Genomic DNA, 21941 nt, shown 5'->3' on the forward strand with positions numbered 1-21941 from the left:
TGTAACTTAGCACACGGAGGAAGGGCCCCGGACCCCTCCTGCGCCTCAAGCGTCGGCTTCGGCGTTCAGCGCCGCCGGCTCGGTGCGCGGTAGCTGTGCCTGCAGGCGGCGCCGCCTGCTGCTGGAACCCGACAGGCGCATCTGAGCCGGACGCTGCTGAGCCGGACGGCGCCGAGCCGAGCAGAGCCGCGGGGCTGCCGGCCGGGTGGTTCCTTCATCCAATCATCCATCGCCCGCCGGGGCTCACGCAGGGCCGGCGCACCGCTCGGACGCGGAGCTCGGGCGCTGCCGGCGAGCGGAGAGCCTCCCCGGCTCCGTGCCCAACCCGGCGGGCGGGACAGCGGCAATGCGGCGGCTGCGCGGTGCGGGGCTCCGCCCCGAGGCATGGCGGCCCGGCTGCTGAGCGCGCTGCGGCCTTCCGCGCCCCGCGCCCTCCTCCCCGCGCCGGGCCCGCGCTGCAGGTATCAGGCGGGCCCGGAGGAGGGCGAGACGGCGGAGCTGCTGGCCCTGGGCTTCGACCGGGCGCAGGCCCAGCGGCTCCGCCTGCTGCAACCGGGGCTCGAGCCGCAGAGACGGGCGGAGGCGGCGGCGCAGCTGCTGCTGCTGGGGCTGAGCGAGGAGGCCGCGCTGGGGCTGCTGGAGCGGAACCCGGGGCTGCTGCGGATGGCGACCGCGCGGCTGAAGGAGCGCGCCGAGTACCTGCGGCGGCTGGGGCTGGAAGGAGGTGCGGCCGGGGATGGGAGGAGGCGGAGGGGCGGCCGGGCCGGGCGGCGGGCGGCTCACCCCGTACCCCCGCTCAGCGCGGCTGCAGAGCGCGGCGGGCCGCTGCCCTGAGGTGTGGACGCTGCCCCGGAGGAGGATGGAGGCGGTGGTGCGGCTGCTGCGGGAGCGGTGTCTGTTCACGGCCGAGCAGCTGGCCGAGCTGCTGCGGAGCTGCCCCGAGGTGCTGCTGGAGGAGCCGGACCGCGTGCAGCATCACTTCCAGGTGCGGGGCGCGATGCGGGGCTGCGGGCGCGGCCCGGCAGGCTCTGAGCTCCGCGTGTCTCCACGCGCAGTACGCGTACTTCAGGATGGGCGTCCGGCAGAAGGAGATGGTGAAGGCCCGGCTGTTCTGCACGCCCTTCGCCGAGCTGAGGAACCGCCACATCTTCCTGGAGCGCCGCGGGATTTACCGCACCCCGCACAAAGGCCAGACCCAGAGCAACAACCCCGCGCTGCGGGACGTGCTGCGGCCGAGCGAGGGCGACTTCGTGGCCGGCGTAGCCCGAGCCTCGGCCGAGGAGTACGAGGTGTTCAAGAGGCTGCTGGCCCGGGAGGAGGAGGAGGAGGAGGAGGATGAGGAAGAAGAAGAAAAGGAGGAGGAAGAGGAAGAGGAGGGTAGCGCTGCACTGCACGCAGAGGGAGACGATAGGGACTGGCACCGATAAGGACAGTGCCAAGCCCTCCCGAGCTGCCCCCTGTCCACCCCCCCCCCCCAGTGACCAGCTGCTCCACAGAATATACCATTTCTATAAAGTGTTTTTATTTATTTATTAAAAAAAAAAAATCAAACCCAAATAACTAATTTATTTTCAAGACTAGGTTAAAATCTTTCGGCTGTGTTACATGCTGTGCTGGAGGCTGCTGTCTTCTTAGCGCTGCAGGGCAGGTCCAGGCAGTTCAGTCCCAGCCCAGGGGAGCAGAGGGGCCAGGCCCTGCTCTGGGGCACAGCCCACCCTGCTCTGGCTCTCCCTTGGCCCTGTTCTCACCCTAGGGGTTGCTTTTTCACCCATCCCAAAGCACACACGTCCACAAAGCCAGAGCAGGCAGCCTTAGAGAAAAACAAGGGCTCTATCTGCAAGCCTCATTCTCCCCGTGGCAGAAGAGGCATCTCCAGTGCTGCAGGGGAGCGTGGCCCGGCCCTGCTCTTACTCAGCACTCAGGAGGACGAGGTGCTGCAGGGCTGCCCCCCCTGGCTGCAGCACCAGGGCTGCCAGAGCAGTAACACTCTATGCCATAACTACGATATATCTCTGGTACGTATTAATTTATAATATACACTGTGTACGTTAATACACAAATCTATGTTTAACTAGCATCATCGTACAAACTCACAACAACTAGGAACGTTTCTAAGCTAATTTTTTTTTCCTTGCTGGCTCTGCTACAGTCACCAGGGTACCCACAAACAGCACGGTGATGGCAGCAGCCCTGCAGGGTGACATGGGGTGGGGGGAGCTGTGCAGGGGGATGGCACGCCGTGCTGTGCCACACTGAGCGTAGCATCACACCCCTGCTGATAAACTTACCCTGCAGAGCACTTTCTAGTAACTTCTAGGTGCTCTATCACTTTCTGAGCTGGAAAGTTGGTTAAAACCACAGATTGTTTACAAAGCAAAGAAAAAAAAACAAATGAGGAGGCAGTGGAAGCTGCCTGAACTGCTCCACTCCAGCACAGGGCTGTGCCTCCAGCACCTGCTCTCACCTCCTTTTCTAATGTAGGGAATGGATGTAAAGAAGACCTCCTCCCACCAGGCCGTGCGGGCCAGGCTTCAGGTGATAGCTAAGGCTTTTGGGTCCGCATTCAATTGTTTTATTTGGGGCTTATAGGAAACTTCCTATAACCTTGGATTACGAAAACAGGTTGGTGCAGCTGCTGGTGGGCTCAGCCTGTTGGTGGCAGAGCAGAGCCAGAAGCCCGGGACTGGGGGGCCCAAGGGACCCCTGGGGCAGGCAGCCGGGGCAAGGCAAGGCAGGGCAAAGGCACTGCTGGTTCGGCAGAGGAAAGGCAGTGCTGCTCAGTGTCAGTCTGGCTGCGTGTCCCTAATGGGCTGGAGGAGAGGGAGTGGCTGAGGCCAGGCAGGAAGGTGGCCCTGCTGCATTCAACCCAGTGAGCAGATCTGATCTTCCTGGTGTTTCAGAAGCCCTTAGACGTGGAAGGATGAAGTTCCTACTGCTTTGAACCCTGCAGAGGAGCAGGAGCACAATGAGCTGGCGCGCAAAGGCCCCCCCCAAAGCCCAGCAGCTTGTGCCAGCCCTGGCCTGGGATCTGCCCCCTTCAGGGCTTCTGCCTGTGCCTGGAGCAGACACTTACACTATGGCTTCTTCAGTGTGTGACTGTTGCTTCGTTTTCTGGAAGAGAAGGAAGGAAAAGACCCATCAGTCCTACGGCACCTCACCTGTTGCTCCCACGAGGCACTAACATTGCAGCCTTGAGGTAGAGGAGCACATGCCTCGTGTGCTGCCCTGCACCTCTCCCTGCCCACCTCGGTCCCAACACCCCACAGCCCGCATTCTGGCCCCCAAGCAGAGGGAGGGCAACATTTCTGGTGGCTGTACCTGCTGGTTTTCTTGGAACCGGTGCTCTCACAGCTCTCCTTGTAGCATACATCCTGGTGTACCTTGTATATTCTCTTGTACCTGCACACACAGAGAGAGGGGAGCTGTGTGGAGTAACAAGGACGGAGCTGTGTTTTTAACTGCTGAAGGGAGGTCTCCCCTATTTCATTGATAAGAATGTGGCTGAGTCTTGCATGCCTGGGCAAGGAGCTGGGCTGCTGCACCGTGCCACAAGCAGGCTGGGGGCACAACAGAGGCCCCCATGCCCCAGCATGGGTGCTGGCCCTCTACCAGGGGCAGAGGTGGCCCTGAGCTGGGCTGGCAGGCAGGGGATGCACCATGTCACACCCTGCCCTGATCTGGAGGCTTTGCCAGCGGTGCCAGGAACCCAGAAAGGCCACGGCACGGGACAGCCCTGTGCTCACACTCCCTTCCCTGGAGCCGTGCTGCAGTGACAGCCTTGGCTCTCAGCACCAGGGGAAGGGGCAGCACAACCCGCGGGCAGTACTCACAGGTAGTGGCAGATGCCTCCTTCCCACACGGGGAATGACTTGGTTTCCGAGTACAGCCGTGTGCACGAGTGTGGCACCTTCTTGCAGGCTGCTTGGGGAACAGGAGAGGGGAGCTATCAGCAAGCCCACCTCTGGCCCTGCCTGCCTGTGCCCTGGAGGCCATCGAGGCCCCCCAAGGATCCCCCAATGCAGTCCTGGAGCTCCAGGCTCTGTCACTCGGAGCCGACCCACAAAAAGAGAGCTCCAGCTTAGTGGTACTGCAGGGCACAGCAGGATCCTGGCTGCTGGAGGCTCAACCAGAACCTGGGGGCTGGGTATGGATGGGGGCTGCTCAGTGACCTGTGCCCTGTGGGACCCCACTGCTGGAACAGCTGCCAGCCTTGTCATGCACCCTGGAGCAGGACAGCACTCACCTAGCTCACAGTGCCTGCCCTTGAAGCCCGGGCTGCAGTCACAATGGTAGGATTCACTCTCGCTTACACAGGTGCCTCCATTCTTGCACGGGTTTGTGGAGCAGTTCTGCCTGATACCTGGAAAAAACCATTGCCATCAGGCTCCGGGACCCTGGCAAAGCTGTGTACATCCATAGGGTCCATAGGGCCAGCTCCCTGCCAGCCATGCCCGCCCCAGACTCACTTTTGCTCCATGCCTCTCGCATCTGCAGTGCCAGACTGCTCCGGCTGGGCTCCTCGGTGTTCTCCAGCCTCACGGGAGCCTCTGGCTCTGGGCAACGAGAGGGTCAGTGTGACTTCCAGCCTGAGCCAGACCCAAAAGCAGCCCCTCTGCAGTAGCAGCAGCAGCAGGCAGGGGGGACCCAGCCTAGCATGGGTTGTGGGCTAGCCATGCCTAGAGCAGCACCTTAGCCCTTCCCTTTTGGCACCTGGGGTATAGCAAGCCAGAGGCCGCATTCACTTCTGGCAGTCTAGGCCAGCCCATGCTACATCTCACATCTCCTCCCATCACCCAAAAGCCATCTCTGGGCTTCCCAACTTGCCAGAGGCCACCCCACTCCTTAGGTGAAGCAGATGTTTGTATGGCCAGGGAGAGGTGGGCAGGTGGCTCTGCCCTCCCCTATGGCTCCCCCAAGCCTGCCTCACTGTCACTCCATCCAGGAGATGGCACACGGTGACAGAAGGTGGCCAGAAAGGCAGCAAAGCACTTACGTGTCTTCACGGTGATGGATTTGCTTGGCAAAGTGCCGAACCTGGCACTGATCCTCCTTCTGCCATCCACCAGCTCAGTGAACCTGGGGGAGCACAGCCGTGAGGGTGTGGGGCAGGGCAGGCTACTCAAGGCTGGAGGCAGCCTGAGTGAAGCGCTTGCAGGTGGTACATGGCACAGTGCAAGTGCTGCAGGCAGCTCATGGAGAGAGGCTGGGGCAGGCAGCTTGGCTAGAGCTGGGGGAAGGGGCTGTGCTCAGCCTGCCAGTGCCTACCTGGGGGCTGGTGAAGGCTCCTCAGCTGTGTCGTGGTCTGCGAGCAAGCGGAGCTCAGGCAGGAAGGCTGGGGGCAGCCTGTTGCGCAGCACACGGGGATGGCCGGCCTGGCTCCAGCGCCTCTCTGGAGCCCCGTCCTTCTGCACTGCAGACCACAAAGAGTCAGGCTTAGAGAGAGGCAGGCAACGAGTCAGTGCAGTGACAGGTCCCCAAGGTGCCATTAAGAGCTAAGGAAACACGGTGCCACCTGAGCCACATGCTGCTCCTTTCCCCAACCACGGATCACTGAGCCGCAATTCTGCGCCTACCCCTTGCTGGCTCCCAGCGGTGGGGCACCCATCCCATACCCAGGCAGTCAGGGGCAGAGACGGGCACTCACAGGTGGTGACGTAGAGGTGGATGGGCTCGCTGTGCACTTGGCCCTGCTCTGTGTTCTGCACAGCTGTCACAGACAGGCGGTAGCGCTGCGCGGGCAGCAGGTCCCGCACGGTGTAGGACACGAGCTTCCCGTTGGGCACGTAGCGGCTCTTGACGCTCTGCGCGGTGGTGACGTTGATGATGTACCCCTCCACGGCACCGGTGGGCGGCTGCTCCCACGTCATGGACACAGAGGTGGGGGTGACGCGGGAGGCTGTGAGGTTGCGAGGGGGGAGAGGCCCTGGAAAAGGAGGGAGAGAAAAGGATCAGTGCCAGAGTCCAACCTCGAGCTTCTCGGGAGCTCGCCCTCGGCCCGGCAAAGGCCCTGCCAGACTGCACCATGCGGCCCCACTCACTCGTCCACACGTGGAAGGGGGCTGTGGCCAGACTCTCCGAGGGGTGATCTTCCGTCCCCATGCCACTCAGCGTCGTGACATGGACGATGTACCGCTCTCCTGGCTGCAGGTCCCTGCAGAGGTGGGCAGGGGACATGAGCGCGGCGGCTCATAAGCACAGCCGGTCCCACCGCCCGCCTGCCACACTCACAGGAAGGTGTACTTGGCCACGCTGCTGTTCAGCTCCACCGTGCGGTCTTCCAGGTCCCCAGGCTGGCGGATGGAGACACGCACCCTACTGACGGTGGAGTGTTTGAGCCGGTGGAGAGCCCACTGCACCGTGATGGTGCTGGCCGTCACGTTCGTGATCTCAAAGCCTTCCACCGGACGCGGTCCTGGCCGGAGCGAGCAGAGAAGCGGGGAGGGCTGCGGTCAGCAGCTGGCTGCGGTGGGCTGCATCCTTCCCACATCCCTTATCTCCCATGCCCCAGCCTGCCATTTGGATCAGCCTTCCTAGAGCCAAGGCACATCCACGGCACCAGGACAGCTTGGTGCCACTGCCCTGCATTCCCACTGTTGGGCAGCCGGAGGCACCCAGCCTGGTCTCCGTGCTGGTTGCTCCTCAGCCCATGGGTCCAGCTCGTAGTCAACCCCAGACCTGGCGCTGCCTGCCCAGCCTCTGGCCTTCACCCAGTCATGTGCACACCAGCACACTAGACCCAAGGCTAACCTAGCAGCAGAGGCTGCCCAGCTGCCCCACACCCTCAGGCCCCTGCTGCTCATTCCCAGCTCAGGCACCTCTGGGCTGGTGCCATGTAGGCAGCGCTGGGCTCAGTGTAGCTCACCAGCAAGGGGATCCAGCCCCCGGGCCTCCTCTCTCACTACAGGGAAGTTTTTCCAGGTCCAATCTCTTTCATCCTCAGTTTGCTTTCAATTCATACTCCAGTCATCACAGGGATTACGTATTACGGAGGATGCAGCAGTATCTGCTTGTCCGACAACACTGCCCCCACCCACAGAACAGATGTCTCCTGTGCCTGCTGAGGCGTGCTGGGGCTCAGAAAGCACCACAGTGGTCATTTTCTGCTGGACACTCCAGCCTCACCCAGCCTGCACTGAGGCTTCACCAGACTGACTGCAGCCAGGCCCAGACCCCGACAGCAAGCGCAGCACGATGCTGCAGGCACAGACAACCCATACCTGCCCCGGGGGCCTTGGTTACTCTTTTCATACCCTATTCTCACTGGCCACAGAAAAGAGGAGAAAAAAACCATCTACTCCGAGCACTTTCAACCCAGTACTTCAGGGCTTGGGCACCGCCTTTTTCAGCCACGCCATGGCCAGCAGGTTCAGGCTGGAGCAGACCTCCAGGACGGGAAGCCGGAGGTGGCCCCGGGGAGGGCACAGGGCTGGGAGCAGCGCCCCAGGCACCGGGGAGCCTGTACTCACAACCTAATTCCCTTGAGGACGCTACTCACTAGTGCGCGTGGTGAGCATGACAGGCCTGCTGATATCATTCTTGTTGTTCACGTTGCGTTTGACTGAAAAGACAGAAATATTGTAGGCTCTGCCGGAGGCTAGTGCCCGCAATTGGTGGGCAGAACGACTTCGGTCCACAAAATCTGTCCTGCGGTAAGAGCCGTCGAAGGATACGTACGTCACGGCGTAGCCGTCAATGAGTTGCCTGGCGGCTGCGTCCTCAGGAGGGTGCCAAGAAATCAACACACCAGTGTCCTCCACCCTTTCCACCTTTAATGAGGTTGGTGGCAGCAATTCTTCAGGGTGTGGGCAAAAGCAAAGGGGAGAGGTAATGCCATGAATCTTTAGAGAACAGACCCCAGCAATGAAATGCAGATGGAGGACAGGGTCCTCTCGCTCTCGAGTTGCAGCTTGCAGAAGCCCTTTGGCTGCCGCTGGCTGGTCGTGCCAGGTGCTGAGCGTGTGCTGGAGGAGCCGGGGCTGCTCAGCCACCCCAATGGGCCTGAGCAGAGCCAGGGCGAGCAGACAGCCTGTGTGGCAGAGCTACGAACACAGCATTTGCTTCCAGCTACTGAAGCACATGGGAACAGAGCGAACAACCTTCCTTCAGATTAACGCCCCACTGGGATCGCTTAAACCAGATGAGGGGCCTCGAGGACTCTCCAGCTGTGAAGCTGGAGGCTTTATTCCATTATCTTTGCCTCATCTCCCAAAGGCATCCAAGGCAAACGCAACCCCTGCTGCACTGCTGGAGCCTGGAGGAACTTGTGCCCGGCATCCCCATGTGCCTCACTCTTGTGTTGTTGCTATCACCTCTAGCAGCCACCCAGCACCTGGTATGATCAAGCCCTGCTGGCATCTGCCCTCAGCATCTACAGAGCCGGGGCTCCCCTGGCAGAGGTGAGATCCAAACCCCACCAGGGGGAGAGAAGCTGCTGGTCCCCGATGGCCGAGCCCCTTGTTGGTGGGTAACAGGGCAGGCACACTGCTGTCTAGCCCCTCGCCACGTCCTGGTGCTGCTGCTCAGGGCCTTTACCTTTTTCGCAGCTCTTGCCTGTGTAGCTCACTTTGCAGGTGCAGCTGTGGGTGCCATTGCTGGGCAGGCAGTAGCCTCGGCTCCCACATGGGCTGGAAAAGCACGGGTCGCTGGCTGCAGAATTGGAGAGAGACATTAATGGCATTTGATGCCCCAGCAGCAGCAGCCGTGCAGGGCTGTAGCACTGCCCTCCTGCACACCTTACCTGTCTCACAGTGGTAACCAAAGAAACCCTCCGGGCACACGCACAGGTAGGAACCTCCATCACCTTCACACTCTCCTCCATTCTGACAAGGGTCTGACTCACAGGCGTCCACTTCTGCAGGAGAGAGCAGGCTGGCAGTGAAGCACCTACAGCAGGCAGCGAGCTGATGTGCTGGCAGCCGGCCCCATGTGTGACCACAGCAGCAACACAAAGGTGTAGCCTAGGGCTGCCAGCCAGAGCCCACCTTCAGAATCCCCAGCTCAATGCCACAGTAGCCTCAATGCCCTGGCACACCATTGCCTTGCCAAGCAGATGGGCAGCTGACAGACACCCTGTTCTGCCCGAGCCCTCTGCTGGGGCTGTTCCCTCCCCACAGGAGAAGGGTCAGCTCTGCTGCTGGCAGACATGAGATGCAGTGAGCATCATGGATAGCAGTGTCCTCTCCAGGGCAAGGTTAAGTCTGTACCCTCAACAGTGGCCGAGACTGAGTGCCAACCCTGTGACAGACACCCAGCACCTGCCTAGGCACAGGTGCTGACCATGTCCCTGAGCCCAAGTGACAGTCCCTGCTCAGCAGCGTCCCTACCTTCTTCACACAGGGTCCCCACGAAGCCCTCGGGACAGGAACAGGCAAAGGAGCCCAAGAGGTCCCGGCAGGTGCCACCATTCTTACAGGGCTCTGACTGGCACTCATCAACTTCTGCAGAGAGGAGACGTGCTCAGAGCAGAGCCAGGGCTGGCAAGCAGGACAAAAAGCCTGGAGAGACACCGTTTCTCCTCCCTGTATCATTCACTGCCCTAAACTCCCCCAGGAAAGGACAACCCCATGTGGAGCTGGACAGCGGGGCAACATGGATGAGGAAAACTGGTGTTATGGAGCTGTGCTGAGACATCACAAGTCACACATAAGTGTGCATAGTACATCCCTTCCTTCAATCCCCTCCTGAAGGCACTGCATCTGACCCAGCTAATCCCATCACCTACCCGTGCAGCGTGCCACCAGCCTGTGCCACCTGACATCCCTCCCACCAGCACCTACCAAACAGCATGCAACAGAGGCCCTGTGCCATGATGAACACATGCATGTAGAAAAGCAAGTGCTGTGGGAGGGACAGCCCACTCTGCCCCCAGAACAGTTAAATCTTAAGCTGCTATTTCATCATAATCTGTCTTGGCCAGTAACTCTGCAGCTGTGAGGGACATTTCTCACCCAGATCCTGCAATCTGGGCCTTCATTAAACATGTTCGGAACATGAAGATCATGCTGGGACCATTCTCCAGCAAATGCTGCTGTGATGAGCAGGGGTTGTTGGAGGCACACAAAAGGCATTCAGGGGATTCAGACCCAACCCCCTGGGAATCACAGCCCCATCAATGCCAGAGATGTCCATGCAGCACCCATTGGCATGGATAGACAAGCAGCACGTGCACCTTTCCCAGGTGGGCTGGGTGCTCCCCTGAGCCACAAGTGGGCCGGAGATGGAAGCCAGGGCACACAGGCAGCCCCACTTCCAGCTACATGACTCCAGCTGTACAGACGGCCACCTACACAAACAGCCACCTGTGGAGACTCCCTCCTCTGCTCCCCACGTGAGCTCTGTGCATTCTCTTACCCAACTCACAGTGGAGGCCCGTGTATCCTGGCTCACACACACACAGGAACTCGGCGATGCGGTCTTTGCATTGGCCACCATTCAGGCAGGGCTGAGACCAGCATTCATCAATCTCTGCAAGAGTTTGGGCAGGGGGAAGATAAGGAAAGGGTCTCGTGGACATGGGCAGCAGCGACCCAGCCCCAAGCCAGGACCACAGCTCAGCCAATTCCTCACACTGCCTACCGTCACATTCAGGGGGGTCGCTCCAGACGCCCTGCGAGCGGCAGACGCGGGGGCTGTTGTGCTGGCTGAGGACGTAGCCCAGCTCACAGTGGTATTTGGCCAGCGAGCCCACCGTGGTGGAGTTGAAGGAGGCCTGGGCGTGCTTCACAGCGCTGGGCATGCCGCAGTCAATCTCTGCGGAGAGACTGGGAGTGAGCGAGCGTGGCTCGGGCGCCTGAGGCTGGGCTGTGGCAGTGCAGGGCCCTCACCTGTCCCGCAGCGCTTCCCCGTGTAGCCCATGGGGCACGTGCACACAAAGTCCCCGCCGAGGTCCTCGCAGGTTGCACCATTCTCACACGGGCTCAGGAAGCAGGGAGATGGCACTGGGAAGAGCAGAAGGCAGCGGTGTGGAACCAGCAGGGCGCAGAGCAGCTGCCACTTCCCCCCCAGCCGTATCCCCGGAGTGGTTTGGATGGCAGGGAAGGAGGTGACATCCAGCAGCACCCACACGTACCGATCTCGCAGTGCCGTCCAGCATAGCCCGGGGCGCAGTCACACTTGTACTTGCCGATGTAGTGGAAGCAGGTGCCCCCATTCTGGCAGGGCCCCGAGGCACAGGGGTCCGGTTTACCTGCGGGCAGCATAAGTTGAGTCTGGAGCAGGATGCACACCGCCCACCTCCCCTCGCCGTGCTGTGGCCATACCTATCTCGCAGTGGCGGCCGGTGAAGCGGTAGGGGCAGGCACAGTGGTACTCGCCGTCGGCCTCCTTGCATGTGCCCCCATTGCGGCACGGCGCCGTGCTGCAGAGCCGCGGCCGGGCTGTAAGAGGGGAACAGGAGATGCCCACCGGCTCTCCAGCAAGGTCCCTGCCCCAGGGGCCAGATCCTGCTCCCATTGTGGCACGTACCTCTCTCACAGTGCTTGCCCAGGAAGCCTGAGGGACACTCGCAGGTGTAGGAGTCATCCTGAGTCTCGCAGGAGCCCCCATTCAGGCAGGGCTCAGAGTCACAGGGGGACGGCACCGCTGCAAAGCCAAATTAAAACCTCAGAGCTACAGATCCTGAACCCACACGTTCCACATCCCTCCGTGCACCATCCCCACGTTCCAGCCAAGGACACTCACTGTGGTTGGTGCCGTAGTCGGTGTGGCACACACACAGGTAGCTCCCGCCGTACTCCATGCAGTAGCCACCGTCTGGACATTGAGTGTTCACATTGCACGGAGTGGTGGTCACTTCTGCAAAAACACAGCAAGAGCCTCTGTCAGCTTCCAGCTAGGAACAGACCCCAGAGCTTTACAGAGCTTAATGAGATGGGAGGGACCATAGCCCCCCCCATGCTCCTCTTTGAAGACCATGAGGATGTTAAGGTTAATTTGGGATGCGGGAAGGAGCTACAACATGCCCAGCTAGGGCTTCCATCTCCAGGCCATGTCCAGGGCCTGGGAAAGACATGGCACAAAGCACAGCAAGAATGGCATCTCCTCACCACGAGGAACATATCTCCAGGCCTTAGCTTGTGTAGGTGGCTCAGATTAAACACTAGGCTGCTGTGCTAGGTTTGGACACAGGGTGGATCCTTCGCATCGGAGCCAGGCTGGTGTTAGGTGTCCAGAAGAGGGAGCAAACACAAAAAAATTTCAGCAGCACTTAAGAAGCCTTCACCTACCGAATTCACAGAGGAGGCCAAAATATCCCGGCAGGCACTGGCAGATGGTGACATTCCCCTCCAGGCAGCTGCCCCCATTACGACACTCACAGCCCTCAGTCAGCTCTGCAAGAGATGGAAGGAGTTCCCCTTGTATTGCGGTGCCAGGACAGCCTCAATGGGGCAGCTCAGGACCCACAGCCAGAAGCCCCAGGGCACAGTTGCTTGGGCGACAAGGACCACAGCTCAGTCCTGGAGACCTGAACAAACTCTGCAAGGGCAGCTTCTCCCTGGGATTGCACACGCACTCCTGTAGGGCCTCCCCAGCAAGGTGGCATCCCAACGGGGACTCCGGGTACTCACTGTCATGGCAGTCCTGCCCGGCATAGCCCTCCGGGCAGTCACAGGCATAGCCCTGCTCCAACTCCAGGCAGCTGCCCCCATTCTGGCAGGGGTTGGAGAGGCAGGCACTGGGCACACGGGGGCCACCTGCAGGGACAGGGACGCTGCTGGATATGTTGTGGGGAGGGACACCGATGTGCCCTTTCCGCACAGCCCCCTGCCTCTGTGAGGACGTCAGTGACATCCCTGCACCCGCCGCTCACCGTATTGGCAGTTGTTGCCATAATAGCCCGGGGAGCACGTGCAGATGTAGCGTCCCGGGCGGATGTAGTTGCATGTCTGCCGGTTCCTGCAGCTCCGGTCCTCGCAGGAGGAGGGGTCTGGAGAGGAGGACGCCATGAGCCCAAGAGGAGGGCAGCGGGAACGGCCGCTGGCTGCCCCGGGCATGCGGGCACCAGGCACCTGTCTCACAGCGCTGTCCCACGAAGGGCTCCAGGCACACACACGTGTAGTTATCAACCAGGTCAACACAGTGCCCTCCATTCAGGCAGGGGCTGGACTCGCACTCGTTCACCTCTGCAACACAGGGCAGGGAGGGCTGGTTGGACACACCGTGGACTTACAGCCTCGGGGATCAAGAAATAAGGTTGGGTGGGGATGAAGGGGTAAGAATGCAGCTTGCCGAAGTGGGACACAACTCCATCCCTACCAGGCGGGCTCCTGCTGCTGATCAGTGCCCACCTGTCTCGCAATCTCCTCCTGCGTACCCTGGCTGGCAGGTGCACACCGCTGTCCCATTTGCCACCTGGCACGTCCCGCCGTTCTGGCACACCTTGGTCTCACACGGCGACTCTTCTGCAGCAGGACAGCAAAGAGAAGGGGGTGGATCAACCCACACGCAGGACCAGCACACCGTGTCCTCTGCCGCTGCCAAGGCAATACTGGGCAAGGACAGCTCAGACGGTTTCTATCCAGCTTTGCTTTCTGGGTGCCGGATCCCTCCCCCAGAAGGAAACTCCCCGCTCTCCCTCCCTACCAGCACAAGGCTCACTCGGAGACAACGCCAGCGCGGGGCGAGCCGGCATCGCCAGTAGAGGCTGCCCCGCCACTCTGCTCCGTGGAAACCTGGCTCCAGTGCTGAGCCCCTTGGCCATCGGCCCTCGCTGCTGTCCCCACGCCCAGAGGAGAGGTGTTGTGAGCAGATGCCTTTCTCGCCCCGGCGGATGTTGCTGCCTGCATTAGCAGTGACTCATCCGGAGGCGAGCCGGGGCTCGGGAAGCCTAGGAGAGCTCCCAGGTGCTCTCAAGGGCTCGGGAGCTGAGTGCCACTTGTAAAAGCCCCACGTGGAGCAGGGCCCTCCCCAGACCCCTTCTCAGGCACCAAGCACCAGCGCTTTCCAGCACATGGAAAGCAGCGGGCGCGCTGCTCGCAGCCATGCCGGGACAAGCACTCCTGGGAGCAGGCTGCCAGCAGAGGAAGCACTCGCTGCCAGAGCAAAGTTTCCTTTGCTTTCAGCAAGTTGCGATCCAAGACCACGGCGCTCGGCGCCCAGCAGGGCTCCCGCTGGAAGCCGCTTGTTCCCGGGGCGCATCGAGAGTTGCTGCACAAAGCCTGACTCCCTGGAGCCGCTGTGGCTCCAGTGGGCGACCACAGGGCAAGCAGACCCTTCCCCAGCACTGCTCAAAGTCTAACAGTGGCTTCCAACTAAACACAGCGGGGGAGGCTGCAGGAGAGTAGCTGGCTGTCATCGGCTCCTCTACGCTCTCAGAAAACCACTGAGATCTTCCCAGCCTGCCCACGTGAACTCTGCACATCCCGTAGGCATGGTGCAGGGGCACATGGGGTGTCTGAGAACCCTGCAGCCCCGCTGTGCCCCCATCCCTACCTGGGGATATCAGTGGTTCTCTGAGCACTTTGGGCAGGGCTCACAGGATGCCTCACAGCAGCTTTGACACCTGCATGCTGGCTCTGCTGAGCCTGCTGGCACAGCCCCCGATGCTTCTCCGTCCCCAGACACCCCATCACAAAGGGGACATACCCAAGCACATGCATCCCCTTCTCACACAGGGCAGCTAGATACAATGCTCTGCTCCAGCTGCCTGCAGGGAGGAGCCAAGACATCTCAGAACAGAGCTGGGATGTCCAGCAGGCATGATGAGTGCCAATCACTCTACAAGCAGCAGAGCCCACTCCAACGGCCACATCTCAGCGCGACACTCACCGATCTCACAGCTGGCACCTCTGAAGCCTGGCGGGCACTGGCAGCTGAAGCTGTTGACACTGTTGATGCAGGTGGCTCCGTTCTGGCACGGGTGAGACAGACACTCATCCACGTCTGAAAGACCACGGGAAGAGCAGGGGCTCAGGGCAGGCAAGGAGGCAGCAGCGAGGCCGGAGGCACAGGAAGGCTGCTCACCGACATGGCACCTTTTCCCCGTGAAGCCCGCGAGGCAGGAGCAGGTGTAGGAGGGGTTCCCAGTAATGCAGTCCTCGATGCACTTCCCCCCATTCAGGCAGGGCCGCAGTGTCAGGCACACGGAGGCTGCGGAGACACGCACGCCCTCCGCTCACAGCCCGCTCCGGCTGGGCTGACACACTGCACTCCGGCCACGCAACCGCCGGGGTCCGTCCCAGCGTCCATCCAGCCCCGCTGTCCGTGCATTGGGCTGGACATGGTCACCCGGCTCTCCAGGGAGCTTGGGGAGCCCGCATTTGGGGGCTGTGTGCCCCACAGATGGGCTCGCTGCTCTCGGGCAGGGTGAAGGTTTTATTCTTGCTGCAGGAGCAGGGAGGCAGGGCCAGGGCCCTACAAGGCAGGGACAACCAGCGGGTGTTATCCAGCCAGCCCTTGCCTATGGCCTGGGGCAGAGGGGAAGAGGGATGGGAGAACCTGTCCAAAGCAAACCCACAGGTCATATGAAACACGCGTAGATTAGCGGGTAAGAAAACACAGCCAGGGTGGGGAGGGGACAAGGAACAGGAGGCCAGTGGCTCTGCCGAGGATGCACTGGGACGGCTGGGCACAGCCCCTGTGTACTGCTGGCATCCTCGGGCAGCAGCTGCCTTGAGGCCCCAAAGGACAGATGAGCTGCCCTAAGGGTGACAGCCCAGCCCCACAGTGGTACCGGGGCCACAGAGCCCCTCACACTCCCCCTCACCTCCTCCCCCGTACCCCACAGCCTGTATTGGTCTCAGGAGCTTTCCTCCCCACTAGTTTTTTCCAACCCAGCACGAGTGGGCAGATCCCAACCACACTGGGGATTCCCAGGCACAGAGCCCAGGAGCCACACTTCCCACAGCCACACAGTGGGCTGGAGCCTCCAAGGATGGTGTCCCCATTGCTGCCCCCACCCCGAGCCCTCCCCAAGCCCCTCGAGCTGTCTGCTCCACCCGTGGGTCACTGCTCTCTCCCCTCAGGGGGGGGAAGTGAGGGTGGGGATCGAGGCAGGGAAAGATAGGGCTGGAGAACAGTTTGGGGTTGGGTTGGGAGTTAAATAAACCTAACTGCTGTCCTCTTACTTGTATTGCTGCAGCCCCCCACTTGCACCTGGGCATCATCGATTCTGAACACCCAGCGCCCGGGGATACCCACATTTGTCGTCATCTCCACGTCAGCGATGTCGTCAGTGCGGGATCCGGGGATGTTGAAGTAGCGCTTTCCATCACCGGCGTTAAAACCTGCCTGGGAGGACAAGGGCAGAAAGTAAAGAGCCATCAATACTGCAAAACAGCACCTGAGGGGTCGCGGCACGAGGGGTTGCTCTGCTGGACCGCGCATCGTTGCCACCGCCCGGGTTCCTTCTGCATCCCTGCAGTGATGGATCACTCCCTGGGATGACTGCTTTTCCCGGTGTCCAGGAGCACAGGCTCACAGAACCCACAGCCCAGAGACATGGGGTGAGAGGGACATTTCTTCCCCTGAGATTCCACTCCTCCTCGCAGGAGCTCCCAGAGGACTGCTCACTGGCCAAGGTGTGCAGCAACTGCTCTGTTTACATCCATAAAACCCATCCCTGCTCCTGAATTCGGGGATTCAAAACGTGTCTCTTTCCTCTACACCTGCGATTTCCTGCAGGCGGGCAGGCAGGGAGCCAAGGACAGATCAACTGGTGGTAAATTCACACATCCGAACGGGGACTGGGTTGCGTTTTTTTTTCCCCTCTTAAACACAACAACGCACACAAGGATGAAATAAAAATACAAGCAAAAGCTGTGCTGGCTGCGGCAGCTGACGGGCTGCTCTTAAAGTCTGAGGTTAGGAAGGAAAAGGAACTAAGAGGCAGTAGCCAAGGTAAAGAACCGTGGTTTCGTTATAACAAAGTCCCCTATATGGTCTCAGCTTCGGGAAAGAGAGCACACACGGATATTTAAGAACTTTAAAAAAGCAGGGGGAGGGAGGGAGCCACCACCAAAAATCCATGAGCCACACCACGCTGCCAGAGTTGCTCTAGGGAATGCAAAGAGCACCGAGTGCAGTGGGCTCGGGCACTACCTGGGGTGAGGCCGTGTCCGCTGCTTACCTGCGCTGCGATGCCGCCAAGCCCAGCAAAGTCCCCCCCACTGCTGGCGTGCATACCCGTGGTCCAGGTGATGGACTCATAGTTGAAGATGGTGAAGGAGAGCTTGCCGTCCGTGATGAGGACTATTTGGAAAGTGTTTACCTACAGGATGGAGGAGAGAAGGCAGTGAGTGAGCACAGTCAGCGAGCGGGTCAAAAAAGGACAGACTGTAACACTGTCAGGCAGTAAAGCTGCAGGCAGCATGCAGCAGAGGGGTGCTTCCTTCAGCACTGACTCCTCTCCCAGGACAGATGGCCATGCAGGAGCAGCACCAGAGTTCAGCTCGCCATGTAGGGAGGCACTTTTGTGCCAAATGGCCTCAGTCTGTGTCACACCAGGACTAAGGAACCCCAGTGCCTCACAGAGACTCTTTCAGACACAAACTCCTATTCCCAGCAATGCTGCAGGGGAGGGCAGCAAGTGGCACAGCCCTACAGCATGGTGGAGCAGCCAGCCCAGGGAGCAATAAGCACGGCCAGCACGCAGCTGCTGGGGCTCTAAAGGGAAACAGGAGGTTCCCCAGGTTCTCCAAGTGCAGTGAATATCGCACTCCTGAATGGGAAATCAAAATTATTCTGGTATGAAAGCTTGCCTTTGGATCCCTGAAGCTTAGAAGAAAGCTGCAGGATGGCGGTCAGGCTCACAGCAAAGAGGAATAAAGCCTTAGAGCCAAGTCTTCCACCAGCCCTGGGGCTCAGGGTTCCAGGCACAAGCCCAGGCTCCTCAGCACAGTCAGGTGAACTTGCTGAAGACACCCAAGCTCTGCTTCCTTCAGTGTTACTCTTAAAAAACCCACCCTAAGCTAACTGCTCCCTCCCCCATCAGAGGATGCCAAGCTCTGCCCACCCCCATGGGTGCTCCCACCGCTCACCGGAGAAAACGAGCTTCCCCCGAAGAAAGTGACTCGGTACCACGTAGCGATGAACACCCACTGGGCAGAGAAGTCGGGGAACTCGGGGAAGTACTGCGCGATGTCTTTGGTCGCCCGCTCCAGGATGGCCCGGTCCTGGCTCTCCCGGTAATACACATCACCTGCCCGCCGGTTGTCCACGTCCGCCCAGAAAGCCGCCACCACACGTCGGTCCTTGGAGATCGGGAAGGCCACCGGCGTGAACTGGGAGACCTCCTTCAGGAAGGAGATGATCCCGTTGTTGTTCACCTGCAGGCAAAGGGGGGACAAGAGGCAAGAATGGTGCCAGCCCTGAGGTGCGCCGATGGGGCCGTCCCCGCTGCCCTCTCAGCCCCAGCCACGCCGAATTCTTATTTTAAAGGCTCTTTTTGCTTCGCCTGTTCCCCCCGCAGCCTCCTTCCACAAATATTTGAGCGTTTCCCCTTCCTGCCCTTTGAAGCACGGGCGGCCCGGCCGGGAAAGTGGCCTCACCCCCCGACCTCCACCGAACAAACCCGGCCCTGTTCTCCTGCCAGAGCCTGGCCAGGCCCGGCAGGAATGCCTGGAAGAGCACTGGCCTGGGCTGGGGGCACCCAAAGCAGCGGTCCAGCCTGGCTAACGAGCAGCACCCAGCACCGAGGCCTACCAGATACCGGCATATCGGGTGCCCAAACTCGTGGGCTCAATGCTCGCAGTGCTGATTAATTCTGTTAACAAGAGGCCAGGGAGGTGTGGGCACGCACGTGTGACAATACCGGAGGGGCTGCTTCACCCTGCAGAGCCTCACAGCCTCCAGCAGCCCCTCGCATTGGCTGCGGCCATTTGTACGGTCCCAAGAGCCGCAAGCAGCAGCACAGGGCAGGCCCTGCTGTGACTGAGGGGAACGCCATTCCCTTTCAGAAAACCCTCCGTAACCTCACAGTGTCCGCAGAGGAACATTCTTCCCCTTATTAAAGCAAGATGGGAGAGAGTTAGTGCCAAGAAAGGGTTTTTTTTGTTTGTTTTACGGAGGAAGGGGCAGGCCCAGAGGGACCCCCAGGGTCAAGCCCTGCACTTCGGGCCTTGTGCTTTGGACACAGCTTGTGAGGCTTCCTGGGGACGTGAGGTGACAGCCACCCCTACAGGGCCACCCCCCTCAAGGCAGACACCAAAGCCACTTGGCCCCGAGGACGGTGCATCTCCCACAGCTGCCACAGGGCCGGCGTTTTCATCCCAGAGAAGTCCCTGTGCCAAAGACACACGAGGTTGAACAAGCGAGGTCCAAGCAACGCGTGCCCCCAGCTGAGACAGTGAATCAGAGCATCCCGGCAGGAACTGGCACAAATCTCGGTGTGCCCATCAGTCTGCTCTGAATTGTCAGTCAACTTGGACCAAATCAGAAAAAGGGGACGAGACCACTGAGACATCAATTTTCCAAAAGCACAGGGAGCATGACTGCGATGCTTACTAGGCACTAGAAAATCCACACAGAAAATCCATTTTCCCCCTTCCTCCAACCCAATACAGCAGGGTTTCTCCAGCCCCACTGTCCACAGGACACCTTGCATGCCAGCTGCTCCAAACTGGGCTGTCCCCAGCAGGGACCCAAGCAGGATCAGGCTGTCAGCTGTCAGGCTGCCCAGAGCACAGACATACTGCAGGCTGGGCGCCCGAGGGGGAAGTATGGGACAGGTCGCAGCAAGCCCCTGTGCTGTGCCCATCCCTTCCTGTGTGTTGGGTAACACCTGGCCAAGCCCAGCAGCCTGCACAACCCTCCTTCTTGCTGTGCCAGTCCTCTGCTCTCTGTGCAGAGCGTTCCCAAATCCCAGCTCCCTCAGAGGCCGTCGGACCACCTCTTACTGCTTTGGTGACACTTTCAGAGGAAGCATCAGCAGTCAACGGTTCACCCCATCACACTGCTCGGTCAGCCCAAGTACAGCGATTGCTCCTTCCCAAGGCCTTGGCTTCAAGGCTTGGCACCAAAGTGCGACCGCGGTCAGGCTATCTGCCTGCACCTCCCTGAGGGACCAGCGTGATCGTGGTGCTTTTAATGTCAGCAGAAACGAAAGCTTTCTGGAGACTGGCCAGCATGGTGAGACGGATGGGGACATGGACACGCTTCCACTGCTGGGTGCTGCCCGGTGATGCTTTGCCCCGATGGGAGCCCATCCCAGAGCAAGATCGCACGCTGCTGAGAGCTGAAGGCCACTGCATGGGACACTGCCGCACACCAGCATCCCCGGGTGGGAACGGCGTGGAAAGCAGAAGGTTGTACAACTCTCGGAGGAAACGCAATTTTAGAATGCTCAGCAGATGCCAGCGCGTCCTGTCAGCTCAATTAATGACTCGCACATGGAGAGCAGCAGGCACGTCCCACATCACGGCCGGGACCTCACAACATCTGCTCCAGCAGTGCTGCCCGACCCCACCGGCACCGCCCGGCACAGCAGCCTCCTCCGCTCGGTCCCCTTTCCCCTAAGCGATGTGCTTTGGGCTGAGGACCCTGCGGTTTGCCCTCAGCATCGCTCCGATGCTCTGGATTCAGTAGGGATCACGCAACCACTCGTCCACCGCTGGGAGCGACGTGAGCTGAGCGTTAATTAAGAAGAAAGGCAAAAAGGCAAAAGAAGAGGCTGGGAGGGAGAGAAGGTAGCCGGCAGCCCCGGACCGCGGCACAGCCCCGCCTGCCCCGCTCCCCCTCGGCGGGCCCCCCGCGGCCCGGCACTCACGTAGAGCCCGGTGTGCCCCGCTCCGAAGAAGGGGAAGCGCACGGAGAGGGGCCGCAGCTCGGAGCCGCCGTCGTCCTGCTTCAGCGTGGCGGCGTCGCCCTGCGCCGGCCCGAACGGGTAGAAGTCCGCCAGCGGCACCACGCCGCCCGCCCGCAGCCACTCGCCCAGCAGCGTCGCCAGCGCCAGCCAGCCCGCCAGGCCCCGCATGGCAGCGCCCGTCGCACTCCGGCCCGCGTCTCCCTCACGCCGGCACCGGCAGCCGCGACATGGCGGCGCGCGGGGCGGAGCGGAACGGAACGGAGCCGTGCCCGCAGCTCGGAGCTCCGCCGCCGGCCGCGCCGCTCTGCTCTACCCGCGGAGCGACTCGCTCGCAGCGCCCCGCTGGGGGCGCATTTGCATAGCCCGGGCGCAGCTGACCAATGGGAACGCCGATCGCGTCGTGGGCGTGTCTATGCAAATGAAGGAGGCGTGGCCGTGGGGTCCCCACGCGCGGGGTGTTCGCGCTGCCCCGGTTGGCGGCCGCTGCTCCCCCGAACGGGGCCCGAGAGAGCGCGGGGAGGGGAGGGGAGGGGACGGAACAAACGCCGTTATTTGCTTTTTTCCCTTCTTTATTTTTTTTTTTTTTCAGGTGCTAAAAATATTATCAGGAAATTCTTTTCAGGAATGCGATGTTTTAAGTTACGCTTTTCGGCTCAAGGGCCTCTTTGTCTCCTCGGAAAGAAAAATGGTGATAATTTAAAAAAAAAAAAAAAAAAAAAAAGCAAAACAAACAAACCCCGAAGCAAAGCGTTTATCAGCAGCACATCGCTTATCCAGATGGGAAACGCTGCGGGGAGTGGGCTGTCCCACTGGGGTGCCACTGGGGATGCAATGGTCAGCAGGTGGCCCTGGGGACACGAGAAGCAGTAGGGGGGGTGTTGGGACTCGGGGGGTTCTGCTCTATGCCCCGCTGTGTGAACGCTGCAGTGAGGCCGTGCTGTGTGCTGAGCACCAGCCAAGGAACAAATTATGTAAGGGCTGAAGTGCTGCAGTGAGTAACAGCGGGGCTCCGCCGCAGCACGGGCACCGCGTGGGTGCTGCCACTGCAGTGTGAGGGGTCCCCAGAATGCAGGACCCAGGGCTGTGGGCATTGATGTACACCATGGGAAGCTGCCCCCTCTGCCAATTGCGGGCTCAGGGCACACTGAGGGGTACCCCCGGCACAGTGCTCCCCCCCCAGTGTTTGTCCGTGGCCGCTGGC

General features: G+C 60.6%; 2 protein-coding genes across 2 annotated transcripts; one reads left to right on the forward strand and one right to left on the reverse strand.

Moving 5' to 3' along the window:
* Positions 1–347: 347 nt before the first annotated feature.
* MTERF4 (mitochondrial transcription termination factor 4) lies at positions 348–2546 on the forward strand. Its single transcript, XM_048955255.1, has 4 exons — positions 348–724; positions 801–985; positions 1056–1335; positions 2482–2546. The coding sequence occupies exons 1-4, from the start codon at positions 385–387 to the stop codon at positions 2544–2546; spliced, it is 870 nt and encodes a 289-aa protein (XP_048811212.1). The 5' UTR covers positions 348–384.
* SNED1 (sushi, nidogen and EGF like domains 1) lies at positions 1362–21100 on the reverse strand. The gene is given in 33 exon segments (XM_048955066.1): positions 1362–2944; positions 3074–3111; positions 3319–3399; positions 3831–3918; positions 4244–4360; positions 4467–4553; positions 4994–5076; positions 5266–5410; positions 5645–5923; positions 6039–6151; positions 6229–6412; positions 7496–7792; positions 8533–8646; positions 8738–8851; positions 9324–9437; positions 10351–10464; positions 10576–10749; positions 10824–10937; positions 11069–11185; positions 11259–11375; positions 11464–11580; positions 11680–11793; positions 12225–12329; positions 12567–12692; positions 12809–12925; positions 13008–13121; positions 13287–13400; positions 14767–14880; positions 14962–15087; positions 16065–16227; positions 17066–17206; positions 17976–18263; positions 20702–21100. Coding segments are annotated over 32 exon segments (4527 nt in total). The 3' UTR covers positions 1362–2944; position 3074.
* Between the last annotated feature and the right edge of the window lie 841 nt (positions 21101–21941).

The sequence above is a fragment of the Lagopus muta genome, chromosome 9 (genome assembly GCF_023343835.1).
Source record: "Lagopus muta isolate bLagMut1 chromosome 9, bLagMut1 primary, whole genome shotgun sequence".
NCBI lineage: Eukaryota > Metazoa > Chordata > Aves > Galliformes > Phasianidae > Lagopus > Lagopus muta.

Coding starts and splice junctions, on each gene's coding strand:
- MTERF4 (XM_048955255.1), top strand. CDS start 385: ATGGCGGCCCGGCTGCTGAGCGCGCTGCGGCCTTCCGCGCCCCGCGCC. Junction 725..800: donor GCGGCTGGGGCTGGAAGGAG/GTGCGGCCGGGG, acceptor ACCCCCGCTCAG/CGCGGCTGCAGAGCGCGGCG. Junction 986..1,055: donor GCGTGCAGCATCACTTCCAG/GTGCGGGGCGCG, acceptor CTCCACGCGCAG/TACGCGTACTTCAGGATGGG.